This window comes from Empidonax traillii, unplaced genomic scaffold, assembly GCF_003031625.1.
Source record: "Empidonax traillii isolate 1590-97213 ecotype Southwest subspecies unplaced genomic scaffold, ASM303162v1 scaffold22:size5013007, whole genome shotgun sequence".
In the NCBI taxonomy this organism is placed as follows: domain Eukaryota; kingdom Metazoa; phylum Chordata; class Aves; order Passeriformes; family Tyrannidae; genus Empidonax; species Empidonax traillii.
The window spans coordinates 69081-80598 of record NW_020955215.1 but is presented as its reverse complement, the minus strand read 5'-3'; the positions used below and the strand labels follow the sequence as shown (position 1 = coordinate 80598).

Genomic DNA, 11518 nt, shown 5'->3' with positions numbered 1-11518 from the left:
GAGGTCTCGACTGGTTGTACCGCCCACCCTGGCCAGGCGGTGCTGGGGCGGGGCCCATGCGCTGGGCAGGCCCAGACCGGCCCGCAGCCCCCGCCCACGCAGTCGGAATCCCCCCCCGACCCCGAGGGAAGCAGAGGCCGGGAGAGAGAAATACAGGTTTATTGCAGGAACGAGGTGTGGGGCCGGGCCTGGCCTTCATGTGGCTCTGCTGTTACAGACACGGAGCAGGGCTCCCTCCTCCCAGCGCCTTGGGGCTCCCCTAGCTCTCCCTTACCCACCCTGCAAGGGGAGACCTCAGTCTCTTCCCCAGCTCAAGCACATCCCTGCCCACACGTTCTATTCCCCCCGCAATTCCTCCCAGTGCGACAGGGCTCCAGTTCCCATCCCTCCTTGCACAAGGCACACTCGCCCCTCTCAGCCTGAGGGAAGCTGCATCAACCACCTCCATTGCAGAGCCACACTGGGGACATGGGAAGCCCCAGCAGAGGTGCTAGAGCAGCTGCCCCCTCCAAGCAGTACCAGCACTCATCAGGTTTCTTCCTCTGCCTTCCTAGTGGCACCAGCAGCTCTAGGGCCATGCTGACAAGGTGGCCACTGCAAGCAGCAGGTGGAAGTCCCACAGCAAGGCAGTGGGGTGGGGACAGGGCTCAATCCCCTCCTCAAAAGACATTAAGTTATGGGTTGCAGGAACAGGGACAGCAGAGCAGGAGGGACAGGGAATGTTTCACAGGGTGCTTGGTTTCTGCCCCCATGGCAGAAGGAATCACAGGGCAAACGCTCCTGGAGTCAGAGCACGGGGCACATGCAAGACCCCCACCCTGGCACAGATGGCCCCCCTGCTCTCCAGAGACCCCCACCAGAAGGGCCTGAAGTGCTGCAAGAAGGAAAAGCTCCCTTGTCGCAATCAGTCCTTTGGCCCAGGGCAGCGCCGAGCGGCCAGTCCTTGTGCACACCCTGAGATCGTCCCGCTGCAGCAGCAAGAGATGTTCCCCCTTCACAGTTCCACTGGCATCCCATCCCTCAGATCTTCGAGGACTCCACCCGCTCGATCCAGGGCGAGTCGGTCCCGACATCCCTGGGCTCCGACCGCAGCTGTCGCAGCTCCCGCTCCAGCGCCTGGCTCCGGTGGTACATCTCCATGTAGCTGGCCTGGAGCTCCCGCTGGTACCGCAGCACCTTCTCCTTCTCCTCCTGCCACGTTTTCCTCTCCAGCTCAAAGTTCACAGCCTGCAGCTGGCCCTGACGCCGTTCTCGCAGCAGCTCTGCCCACAGCCACTCCACCTGCCGCTCCAGGGGCTCCGCCGAGTCGCTGTGGAGGCCCCGGCACTTGGAGTCATCAGTTTCGCAGCCAGGGAAGTCCTGGCACGATGGCATGGGGTCGTCACCCAGAGGCATCGAGGTGCTGGGCTCTGGGGGATTCTGGAAGGAGTCTGCCAGCTGTGCCAGTTGGGAGTCCCTGGCCTGGACCTCCGCCTTGGCCTCCCGCAGCTGTGTCTTCAGGCTGAAGATCTCACCCAGCTTCTGAGCCATCTCCTCCTGGGTGTCCCGGAGCTGCTGTTTCAGCAGGGAGATCTCTGCTGCCTTCTGGCACACCTGCAGGGCACAGGCAAGCCATGAGGAAGGGCTGTGGGAGCAGGACCCCAGGGGTGGCAGCACCCCAGATTGTCCTCCTGGGAGACCATGAACATCACACCTGGCTAATGCCCCCCATCCTGTGGCCACGCGTGACACTGGAGCAGGGAACCGTTGGCGCCCATCCTGGCTCCACAGCCAGGAGGGTGGCAACAGGGAGGAAAAGAAGGGGACTCACCTCCCACTTGGTCTCCTCCAGCTTGGGGCTGCCACGTTCGCCCTGGGGCTGCCGGAGCTTGGGCTCCTCGCACTGGCACTGCTGCAGGCTCAACTCCTCCTGCAGCCGCTTCTTCTCCTGCTGTGCCTTGTAGAGCTGCAGCTGCAGTGCCCGCTGCCCACGCTGCGCCTGCTGCATCACCTGCTGCAGCCGGGCCATGTACATCTGCTTCAGGTCCTCCAGCTCGTCCAGCCACAGCCGCTGCTTGTCCTCAAACACCTGCCAGGTGGACAGCAGTCAGAGTCCGCAGCCCCACGGAGGGACCCTAGAAGGCCCCATGATGTTGGGTCCTCCGGTACTTGGGCATTCCCAGCCTATCACCCCCCACAGCAGCTCCTTCCATCCAGACATCACTGTCCCACAGCCCTGCCCAGGGCACCCAGCACTGCCCCAGCCCCGCCCCAGCCCCACAGCTCACCTGCGTGAAGGGGTCTTCGGTCTCGCTGAGGCTCCTCTTGAGCTGCCGCAGTTCCCCTCCTGTCTCCTGCAGCCGATCCTCCAGCTGCTTCACCGCATCCTCCAGCGAGTAGGAGAACTCATAGGGTGGCGGGGGCTCGCCAGGGCTCTGCAGCCGGCTCAGCGTGGCCATGCTCTTGCAGGACAGGGGCACCTTCTCAGGGGCCAGGGGGTCCCTGGGGCTGCGGGAGACCCTGTCCAAGGAGCCCCCAATGTGGTTGATGTGGCCCATGGAGGCGCTGAACTGGCTCTGGGCAGGCTTGAGGCGGGAGCCGTAGGACGGGAAGCTCTGGATGGAGTTGTGGCTGGAGTCGGAGGCCTCATCCAGGCTGATGGCGTGGAGCAGGTGGGTGCGGAGTGGGCCGTGCTGTGGGGCTGCTGTGCTGCTCTGCGACAGCAGCGTGTGCAGGCTCCCATTGCTCTTGGACAACTTCTGCCCCTTGGATGAGGACAGGCCCTGCATGGAGACCAGCCCCTTCCCAGCCACCGCCTTGAAGGCCGAGGGCCTGATACGGCACTGAAAAACAAGAATAGAGTCAGCATGAGCCCAACAACCCCCACAGCCAGGGGTTTCAAATCCCCACATCCCATCCAGGGGGGCATGGACCGTTCTGCTCCAAACCCATCCTCTCACAAACCAGGATGTATTCCAGAACCCCGCACAGCACCCACAGCCTCACCTTGTCAAAGCGGCCCCGCTCCGGCAGGGAGCTCTTGGAGAAGTCAGCCCCACGGTGATGCTCCCGGGAGCAGCGCTCGGGGGATCGGTTCTCGCGGTCACTCTCATAGTCCCTCTTGTAGCAGGCGCTCGACATCTGGTGCTTCCGCTCCGACCGCATCTCCTTCTTGGCTCCGTGCAGGTACCCAAAGAGCTCCCGCTGGCTCGGCCCCTTCCGCAACAAGCCGTCAGGCTGCCGAAGCCCCCGCGAGCCCCCCAGTGGGGCCCGCAGCTCCAGAGGGGACAGATCCTGCTTCTCCACCAGGCTGCCCACGCTGCCCATGCTGCCAACGACGCCGACGGGCTCCGAGGAGAGGTAGGTGCCGAGGACACGGGTGTCAGGCTCACAGGTCACAGGACCCTGTGCTGCTGCCATGGAGAATTAGAGAAAAGCCCAGTACCAGCACTGCTGGGGGAGAGACAGAGTCAGTGATGCCGGGCAATCGGGACTGCGAAACTCCTGCACCCCCGCTTCCCAGCCAGCCCCAAGGGCCCACCTTAGCTCCTGGCACTGGGACAGACCTGCCATCTCCCATGCAGCTCCCTGGGGGAGCCGAGCAAAGGGGTGCCAGGGCACACACCAGGGCGGGGGCTCCCCACTGCTGCCCCCCCCCATGGTGCAGCGCCTCCCTCCCACACCCAGCCCCACCTCCCGCCCGCGGCCGGGGCTGCCACCAGAACAGGCACCTGCCGCCCAGCCAGGCGGGCGAGTTCGGGAGCCGGCAGCACCTGCCCGGGCCTGGCGCCAGCCCCAGCCCAGCGGCACCCACCCGCCCCACTGGGACCTCTGGGTCCGGACACCCTCTGGAGAACTCCCCGTAACGCCCCTGGGGATGCCCATCACCCTGCCCTCCCCAGGGTGTGCAGGTGACAGGCACCTCTCAAGCACCAAGGGGTCACTTCCACACAGCACAGGCTCCTGCACCCCACAGGGTGAGCTGCACACGGGCCCGCTCCATCCACAGGCATTTCCACCCCAGCAACAGGCAGGGATGAGGCAGCCACAGCCCAGCTGTGGTGTGCGTGCTGGGGACCCCGTGGCCGGACATGGCGCGAGGGCGGTGGGAAGGGGCAGGATGCTGACGGGACAATGAAGCTTCCTGCGCAGGTGGCCAGGGAAGGAAGGATGAGGGGATGCCTTCGGCCTTGGCTCTGGCTCCCCAGCGCTAGGGAGGGGGATGATGGCCTCACATCAATGGAGGGGACACGGCGAGCGTGGCAGGGGCGAGGCAGAGCCCCCAGCACGGCTCCCAGCCTCGCCGAGGGCTCCGGGGCCGGGTTACACCCAGGAAGCTGCCCTGGTTCTCAGCACCACGCGCCGCGTAAACAAACACCCCGGTTTTAATTGCTGCCACGCATAAACCTGTCTGACAGCTCCCGGCCTGCGCTGTCACCTCCCTCTGCGAGCCCAGCACCTGCTCCGGGCATCGGCACCCCACGAAGGGCACGAGGGACAGACCCTCTGGAAGGATCTAGCATGCCTGCGGTGCCACCGGCTGTGCACGGGGATGAGGGACATGGATGTTCCCATGGTGGTGCAGCAGGGGAGTGGATGCTCGTGCAGCCCCCGGCATGGGGGAGCAGCTCGGCCGAGCCCCGCAGCGGCTCCTCCCGGCACAGGCGGCCGAGGAAGTAGGTCAGGTTGTGGGAGCTTTGGGAAACGCCGGGGAAGCCCGAAGGCGTCCTGCCTGCGGCAGGGAGGGGATCACCCTCCAGGCGGCAAAACACCGGTCCGGCCAGCCTGGCTCCTTCTGTTCCCAACCCCGGCCGTGCCCGGGCAAGATAGGCCACAAATCCTCTCCCCTTCCCACTCCACGCGGGAGGGCACGGGGGGGGGGGGGGCTGCGCGGGGGCGCAGGGGGTGCTGCGGGAAGGCGAGCGCGGGTCCCCGCACAGCCCCCCCCGCGCCTCCCGCAGCCCCGCCGGAATTTCCGGCACGGGGGAAGGCGGAGGGGGCGGTCGGTGCCCGGGGCCGAGCCCGGGACAAAGCGCTGCTCGCCGGAGCGCACTGGGGAAGGGAGATGGGGTGCCCTGGGAACCCCCGGCCCCGCACTCACCATGCCGGCGGCGCTGCGGTCCCGCACGGCTCCGCTCCGCGATCCTTCCCTCGCCGCGTTTGAACGCGCCCCTCGGCCGCGGCCGCGCGGGGCGGCGGGCGGGGCCGGCACCGGCAAATCGCGGCGCGGGGGCGGTGGGACGGGAGAGGCGGGAAGGAGGAGGAGGAGGAGGAAAGAGGAGGAGGAGGAGGAAGGAGGGGGGCGGCCCGGCCGTGCCCACCAGCGGGGCGGGGCAGGCCGGGCTGGCTGCGTGCGGCGCTGAGCGCTCCTTGTGCAAACACCCCCGCCTGAAGCGCGGGGAGACCCCCGCAAACCCCCTGAGCTACAGCTCCAGGCTCGGCAGCGGTGCCCAGTCGGTCCCCGGTGGCCCTCACCGTAGCGCGGGGCTGGAGTCAACGAGTATCACCCGGTGAGGGTGGAGAGAAATATTTTGCTTCACACCTGAGGAGTGGAGAGGGGTCTCAGCACGGTGGGACAATCCCTGCACCCTCCTCTTGCAGGACAACCCCGTGCCCCCCCTCACAGCACCCACGGGTGGGCAGGAGCCCCACAAAGCCGCGGGGGGCATGGTGTGTACCCCACCTGCCCCAGCACCTGGCCTGGCGCCAGCGAGACGCGACACGCTCCATCCCTGTGAATCAGCGCTGCCACGTCCTGGCCCGGAGCCGGTTTTGTCACTTGCCGCCTATTGCAGCGTGGCAGCCGCAGGGAGCGCGGATCTCGCCACGGGCTGGACCTGGTCACCGGCGTCCCGGCCTCCTCGTGGAGCAGGACACCAGCAGCAGCTCTGCCCCGTCCCCACGGTGCGGTGCCCGTTTATCCCCGGGGAGGGATCGCACCCGCACCGTCCCCAGCATGGGGGACGCACGCACCCGGCACTCTCGCACACTGGGGCCCCCTCGCTGCCAGCCCCCCGCTACTCCCCCCGCACACCCGAGTCCTCAAGCTGTGCTGCCAGTGCTCTCCCACACACACACTGTCCCCGGTCCCTGCTCGCCGGGCTCACATGCTGGCAGTGTCCTCGGTGCGCTGCCAAGGCACGCTCTGCTCCCTCCGGCCCCCTGTTCCCCACCGCACGCCGGAGCGGCAGCACATATGGCCTCTGAATATGGGGGGGCCTTCCCAACGGTGCCATTTCCCACCCTGCTGGTACCAGGAACGTGTCTGCGATGCCCCAGCTCTCTGCCTGGAGCTCAGCCATGAACGGGGCCCCACCGGCAGCCTGCGGAGACAGGCATCATCCCACGGGGCTTGGACCGGGCAGGTTCCAGTGATGCCGGGCTGACTGCAACGGGTGCTGGTCACAGCCGCACCCCTCCTTCCCGTCTGCCCCGTTTCCTGCTCCACCGTGTCCCGACCTCATCTCCCTGGGATAGCAGCTCCCACACTGCCTGAGATACTCCATGCCCCCTTCTCGGGGTAGAAATGCTCCTGCTTCCCATTAGTTTTTCCCCAGTCCCCACTCTCTGCTCACTTTACCCCCCAATCCTCCCCACCATGATACTAAAGCAATTCCACATTTTCACCAGCAAACAGCTCCGGAACCATCTGGTTTAGAACAACCAGCAATAAAAGCCTTCAATTGCTGCGCCTGCAGCAGCCCCCACACAGCCTCACTGGCAGCAATTGGGACCCCAGAAGGGGGGTCGCAGAGGGGCAGGGCTGGGACTCCAGGGACCCTCTCTGCCCCTGAGCATTCTGATGCTCTCCTCAGGGTTGCTGAGAGCCTGAGAACGCTGGGAGGCCTCTGGCTCAGCTCTGCAGGACTCCTGGGTCAGCAGGCAGTGTTATCCATCTGCAGGAAGGCAACGGGGAAAAACTTCATCCCTTCCCGCTGGGCTATTGCTGATATTGAAGTGCGTGGGGGGAGCAGAGCTGAGCGACCTCCAAGTCACATTCAGGGCTATAAAAGGAAGCCGGGTCTCCAGCACGGCGCCTTTTCCACAAAAGCAACTGGAGGGTGAGGGGGCTGCGAGCAGAGCTGAGAAATAGCTGCCAGGCAGCAGGAGAGGAGCCTGTAGCGCTGAGCAAAGTGCGAGGTGCACATATGCTCTGTTTCTGCACAGCTACATCTCCATGAAACCTGCCCGAAATTGTGTCATCTATTTTGAATGGTGTAGAGAAATACTTTGATCTGCCTCTGCCAGCCCTGGCTGTGGTTCAGGCACCAGGAAGTGGCTGGAATACAGGTGGCCAATCCCAAAACCCGCTCTCTCCATGGAGAGACAGGAGTGGGGCTGCTATGCTGATGTCTCCCTCTGGCTGCCCACGGCAAGGGACATGAGTGGTGCTGGGAACACCTCTAGAGCAGCACACTGGGTGCCCAAGCTGACCAGCAATCTTCATGCCAGGTATCAGTGCTGCTTTGGGGCTTGGACTGGACTGGATTGGACTGGAGAGGCCAATGGGAACTCTTGGGCAGCACATCTCCACATCACCTCAAGGCTGGGTCTGCCCCTTCCATGATGCAAAGCAGCACAGCCTGATCCTCACCACCCTGCATTGCCACCACGACCCCTGCCTTGGAGACAGCCCCCTCACACCCCCTCTGAGGGCTCCAGACTCCTCTGCTCCAGAGCAGCACAGAGAGCAAATGGCACCAGATCTCTCCAGACACCCCATCCCTACATAGTGTACAACCCCCTCAATTGGCTCTGATGCTTCTGCCTCCCTCATCCCAGCACTCCTCCCCAGAGCTGCTTGTCTTCCTGAGATGGCAACAGCTTCTGTCTGAGAATGCAAAGAGACCGCTCTGGGAAGCGCCAGGCAGGGTATGAGGACAGAAGGGGCCAGGAAATGCAAAGGGCCTGGTGCCAGTGCTGGTGACAGGGCTGAACAGAGGGGTACTGGCTGTTCAGTGGGGTCTACCCAGCTTGAGGAGGCAGCAGTACCCAAAATATGTGCCAAAACCCCAGAGCCAGCTCGGTGCAGGCCCACACATGGCACCATCAGTCAGCCAGCCTGAGCACCCTCCACTCTGGAGTGGCACAGCTCCATCCACACAGCACCCCAAAGCCATGGCCAGGCCAGGCTGGTGATGGAGAAGCCCAGTGTTGGCAGGGGTCTCCCTTGAGAGTCATCAGGCATTTGCCATCCTCAGCAGATGGGAGCTGCAGCCTGGTTCCCCCCCAGACCTGCCTTCTCTTCATCAACCCAAAGCCCCCTGTTCCCACCTTCAGCAGGAACGGCCCAGCCTCTGCCTTGCCCACAGCAGCTCTTGTTACTCTCAGCTCAGGGGTGGATTAGGGGTGACTGTTCCAATTCTGACACTTCACCCACACCATCCCCCCAGTTCCACCAGCACTGCGGTGAGCCTGGCAGCCAGTCCTTCCCAGGACAGGGAATGCAGGGCCCAGAGCAGATCCCAGTTCCCCTCAGCCCTTCCAGGGAGACATCAAGTTCTCCAACCCCCTCCAGACAGGCTGAGGCAGCACATGCCACAGAGGGCAGACAAGAAGAGGAGCAGCTCAAGCCAGGACTCTCCTCCTCACTCCAAAGACAGGTCCTGGCCTACAGGACCTGCTGACATCCAGCAGGGCTGTGGATCCTGGGGCTCAGGGCACAGCTTAACCACAACCACTTCCCGCAGTGGAGTGACCACAGCCCAGCCCTGGGGGTACCTGGCAGCTGGAACAGGCACCATCTCACTCAGAGCCCATTTCAGACTGGCTCGGCCTCTGAACCAGAGCAGCTCCCAGCCTGTCACACGGAGCACCCTCAGGGCCAAGCCAGTGAAGCCAGGAAGGTAAAGGGAGCAGGAAAACAGAGTGGTACAGCACAGCCCAGGGCATTCACAACTCACAACTACCCTGACAGTTCTTTATTGTCCTCTGAGCTGAGTAGCAGCTCAGGCATGTTCAGCACAGGAAAACCACCTCCTGTGCCTGCCCTAGGAGGCAGCACCAGCGTCAGCAGCAACACCACCGAGTTCCACTCTCAGTCTCTTCCTGTTGGTCCCAGCAAAACCCAGTTCTCAGCCTTGTCTGTTCCTCTGTGTCTCACCAGCACTGCCATGCTCATCTGCTGCCAAAATCCTGCCTGCTCCAAGCAGCTCTACGGCAGCCCTGGAGTCTTGGCATCAGCACAGCACACACAACTGGCACACGGGGACGGGCTCAGCCAAACGTGCACCAGGGGGTCTCATTTGTGTCACAGTCCAGCAAGATATTAAGGACAGTGCAAGGGGCTCCTGCCACACTCAGATCTGTCCGTGATTCGATTCGGTACCTCACGTTGTTCAGACCTCCCTCCCGATCCACCTTAAACTGCTCCTGGGGAATAGAAAGACTGTTCAGCCCATGTTATAAGTGGGAAGCACCCAGTGCCTGGGGAGGGAGCAGAGAGCTGGCAGGGGACGACATGAGCAATGAGGCTTGGAGCATGTAGTGATCACAACCCAAGCCTCATGTGGTTCCCCTTGACCAGAGCTCTCACCTGCTTCTGTGCAGCAATGCGCTTCTGGTCTCTCTTCCTCCAGGCTGGGTCATGCAGGTGCTGGAAAGTCTCGTATCCAGTTGTGATTCCAGAAGGACGACGAACCTGGGAAAAGAGCAAAGCTTCTGTAGAGCTACTGGAAAACTTGTGCACCTGCTGCTGGAGGAGGGAGTGCAGGGCCGCCTTCCCCAGGCCCCTGCCTGCACAGGCAATGAGAAAAGAAAAAGGGCAATTCCAAACCAGGAGGTAATGGAGACCCCTTACCTGGAGACCAGCTCCTTTGATACGTCGATAAAACTCGTCGTCCTCCCGTCCCCAGCCCCAGAAGCGGTTGGACATGCCATTGCACTGGAACAAGAACAGCACCGGCCAAGGTCCAGCACAGCTCCACAGCCTCAGAGGAGCAGACACCAGTAGCACCAGAGCACCAGCACAGCCTTCCCTTTCCTGCCCCCACTACCAGCTCAGACCACAGGCTCTGTCCCAAACCATTTTGACTCCTCTCCCTGTTTCCCAAGCACGTAGCACAAAACTCTTCACCCTGATAATGTTGTAGCCCCCGCCCCAAAGCATCCAGAACATCCCACCCCTGCACTCACCAACTCGTAGTGCTGCTTGGTGAGCAGCAGGATGCCGCCAACGTAGGTCTTGTAGTGGTAGAGCGGGTGCAGCTCCGGGGATGCCACGTGGAAGGGCCCTGCCTCCGGGAAGCTGTAGTCCAGGTGCTCGTTGAGGGGCAGGAGATCGACGTCATGCATTGCGATGTAGTCGGTGTCGTTGCCGCTCTCCAGGAAGCCCACGTTGATCAGGGACGCCCTGTTAAACCTGCCACAGGACCGGGGCCTCTCAGTGCCACACACAGCAGCCACTGTCCCTTCACATCCCTCTGTCAGGCTCCTCAACGCTCAGTGTCCAAGCAGTCCCCAAACAGGGACACACAAACACAACACTCCTTGTCCTGAAATTGCACCCCTGCTTCTCCATGCAGAGCGAGCTGAGGACAAGCAATAGTGTTTCCAAACACCCCACTGTCTTGCTTTGAATTTCAAAGTCCCCAGATGTCTGCTGCTGCAGACCAGTGACATGGGGAGAGAAAGTCAAAATACCTGGGGAGTATAGGGTTCTGTGATTCTTGCTAAGGAAGAGGGAAGCAAAACACCTTCATCCCTCTCTAAGCTCTAGAATGAGCAACTCTGAGGAGACCATCACACTCTGCTCACGATGTCCCACTGCCCTGGCCCTCTGCTTCTCCACAAGACCCTCCCACAGCTCATGGCAGGGAGAGAGCTTCGGGAAGGACCCCTCGTCCCTTGGCACAGGGAGAGACGCTACCTGAAATGATCCACTTGGTTGAGGATGAAGATGTGGTGACGGATCTTCTTCTTGCTGAGGAAGCGGTGCATGTAGGGCACGAAGGCCAGCAGCTCCTCGAAGCGCTCTCGGAAGGGCACCAGCAGCGCCAGCCGGTGCGGGCCCCACGACGGCTCGTCCTGGGCGGGCTGGAGCGGGGCGGGGGGCGGGCAGCGCTGGCGGGGAGCCCCCCGGTCCTGCCCGCCGGGCACCGGCCCCTCGCCGGAGCAGCTGAGCTGGAGCCAGAGCAGCGAGGCGAAGCCCAGGAGCAGCGCCAGGAGGAACAGCGGGAAGGCGGAGAGACGGCCGGGGAAGAGCCGCGGGAGCGGCGGGGACCTGGGGCACAGCGCGGGGTCAGCGGGCGACGGGACCCCCACCCCAGACCCCCCCAGCCCCCCGCCCCGCCGGACCCCGCGGTGCCACCCGCGCCCCCCGCGCCCCGCCGGGCTCACCCGCCGCCGCGCAGCCGGAGCGCATCCCTGCGGCGGGCCGGGCCCATGGCGCCCGCCCGGCCCCGCCGCCCGGGGGACACGCTGGCGGCACCCACCGCTCCCCCCCGACCTCCCGGAAACACGGCCCCGCTTCCCTTCCGCCGGCGGGGCGGGACGGGGGCGGGACCGACCGCGGAGGACATCCCCCCATCCCTCCTCCCAC

At 63.8% G+C, this 11518-nt stretch overlaps 2 protein-coding genes across 4 annotated transcripts; both read right to left on the bottom strand.

The window, feature by feature from the left end:
* Nucleotides 1-204: 204 nt before the first annotated feature.
* Nucleotides 205-5169, bottom strand: N4BP3 (NEDD4 binding protein 3). Of its 3 annotated transcripts, none has more exons than XM_027900892.1 (5): nucleotides 5081-5169; nucleotides 2986-3429; nucleotides 2268-2822; nucleotides 1811-2068; nucleotides 205-1593 (listed from the first exon to the last, which is right to left on the bottom strand). In XM_027900892.1, exons 2-5 carry the CDS (start codon nucleotides 3397-3399, stop codon nucleotides 1021-1023), a joined length of 1800 nt encoding a protein of 599 aa, XP_027756693.1. In that variant the 5' UTR covers nucleotides 3400-3429; nucleotides 5081-5169; the 3' UTR covers nucleotides 205-1020. The 3 variants fall into 3 exon arrangements, with proteins under 3 accessions (XP_027756693.1, XP_027756711.1, XP_027756702.1); XM_027900910.1 differs by having other exon boundaries at nucleotides 2986-3432; nucleotides 5081-5096; XM_027900901.1 differs by lacking the exon at nucleotides 5081-5169 and having other exon boundaries at nucleotides 2986-3528.
* Nucleotides 5170-8851: 3682 nt separating this feature from the next.
* Nucleotides 8852-11414, bottom strand: B4GALT7 (beta-1,4-galactosyltransferase 7). Its single transcript, XM_027900877.1, has 6 exons — nucleotides 11317-11414; nucleotides 10847-11200; nucleotides 10114-10339; nucleotides 9779-9862; nucleotides 9515-9619; nucleotides 8852-9351 (listed from the first exon to the last, which is right to left on the bottom strand). The coding sequence occupies exons 1-6, from the start codon at nucleotides 11361-11363 to the stop codon at nucleotides 9196-9198; spliced, it is 972 nt and encodes a 323-aa protein (XP_027756678.1). The 5' UTR covers nucleotides 11364-11414; the 3' UTR covers nucleotides 8852-9195.
* Between the last annotated feature and the right edge of the window lie 104 nt (nucleotides 11415-11518).

Bases quoted from the DNA above. Each gene is read 5' to 3' on its own strand.
- B4GALT7 (XM_027900877.1), bottom strand. From the start codon at position 11,363: ATGGGCCCGGCCCGCCGCAGGGATGCGCTCCGGCTGCGCGGCGGCGG. The intron at 11,201-11,316 runs GTGAGCCCGGCG...GCTGTGCCCCAG, and splicing joins CTCCGGCTGCGCGGCGGCGG to GTCCCCGCCGCTCCCGCGGC. The intron at 9,620-9,778 runs GTAAGGGGTCTC...CTCTTTTCCCAG, and splicing joins TCAAAGGAGCTGGTCTCCAG to GTTCGTCGTCCTTCTGGAAT.
- N4BP3 (XM_027900892.1), bottom strand. From the start codon at position 3,399: ATGGCAGCAGCACAGGGTCCTGTGACCTGTGAGCCTGACACCCGTGTC. The intron at 2,069-2,267 runs GTGAGCTGTGGG...TCCACCTGGCAG, and splicing joins CCGAAGACCCCTTCACGCAG to GTGTTTGAGGACAAGCAGCG. The intron at 1,594-1,810 runs GTGAGTCCCCTT...TGTGCCCTGCAG, and splicing joins TGGAGGAGACCAAGTGGGAG to GTGTGCCAGAAGGCAGCAGA.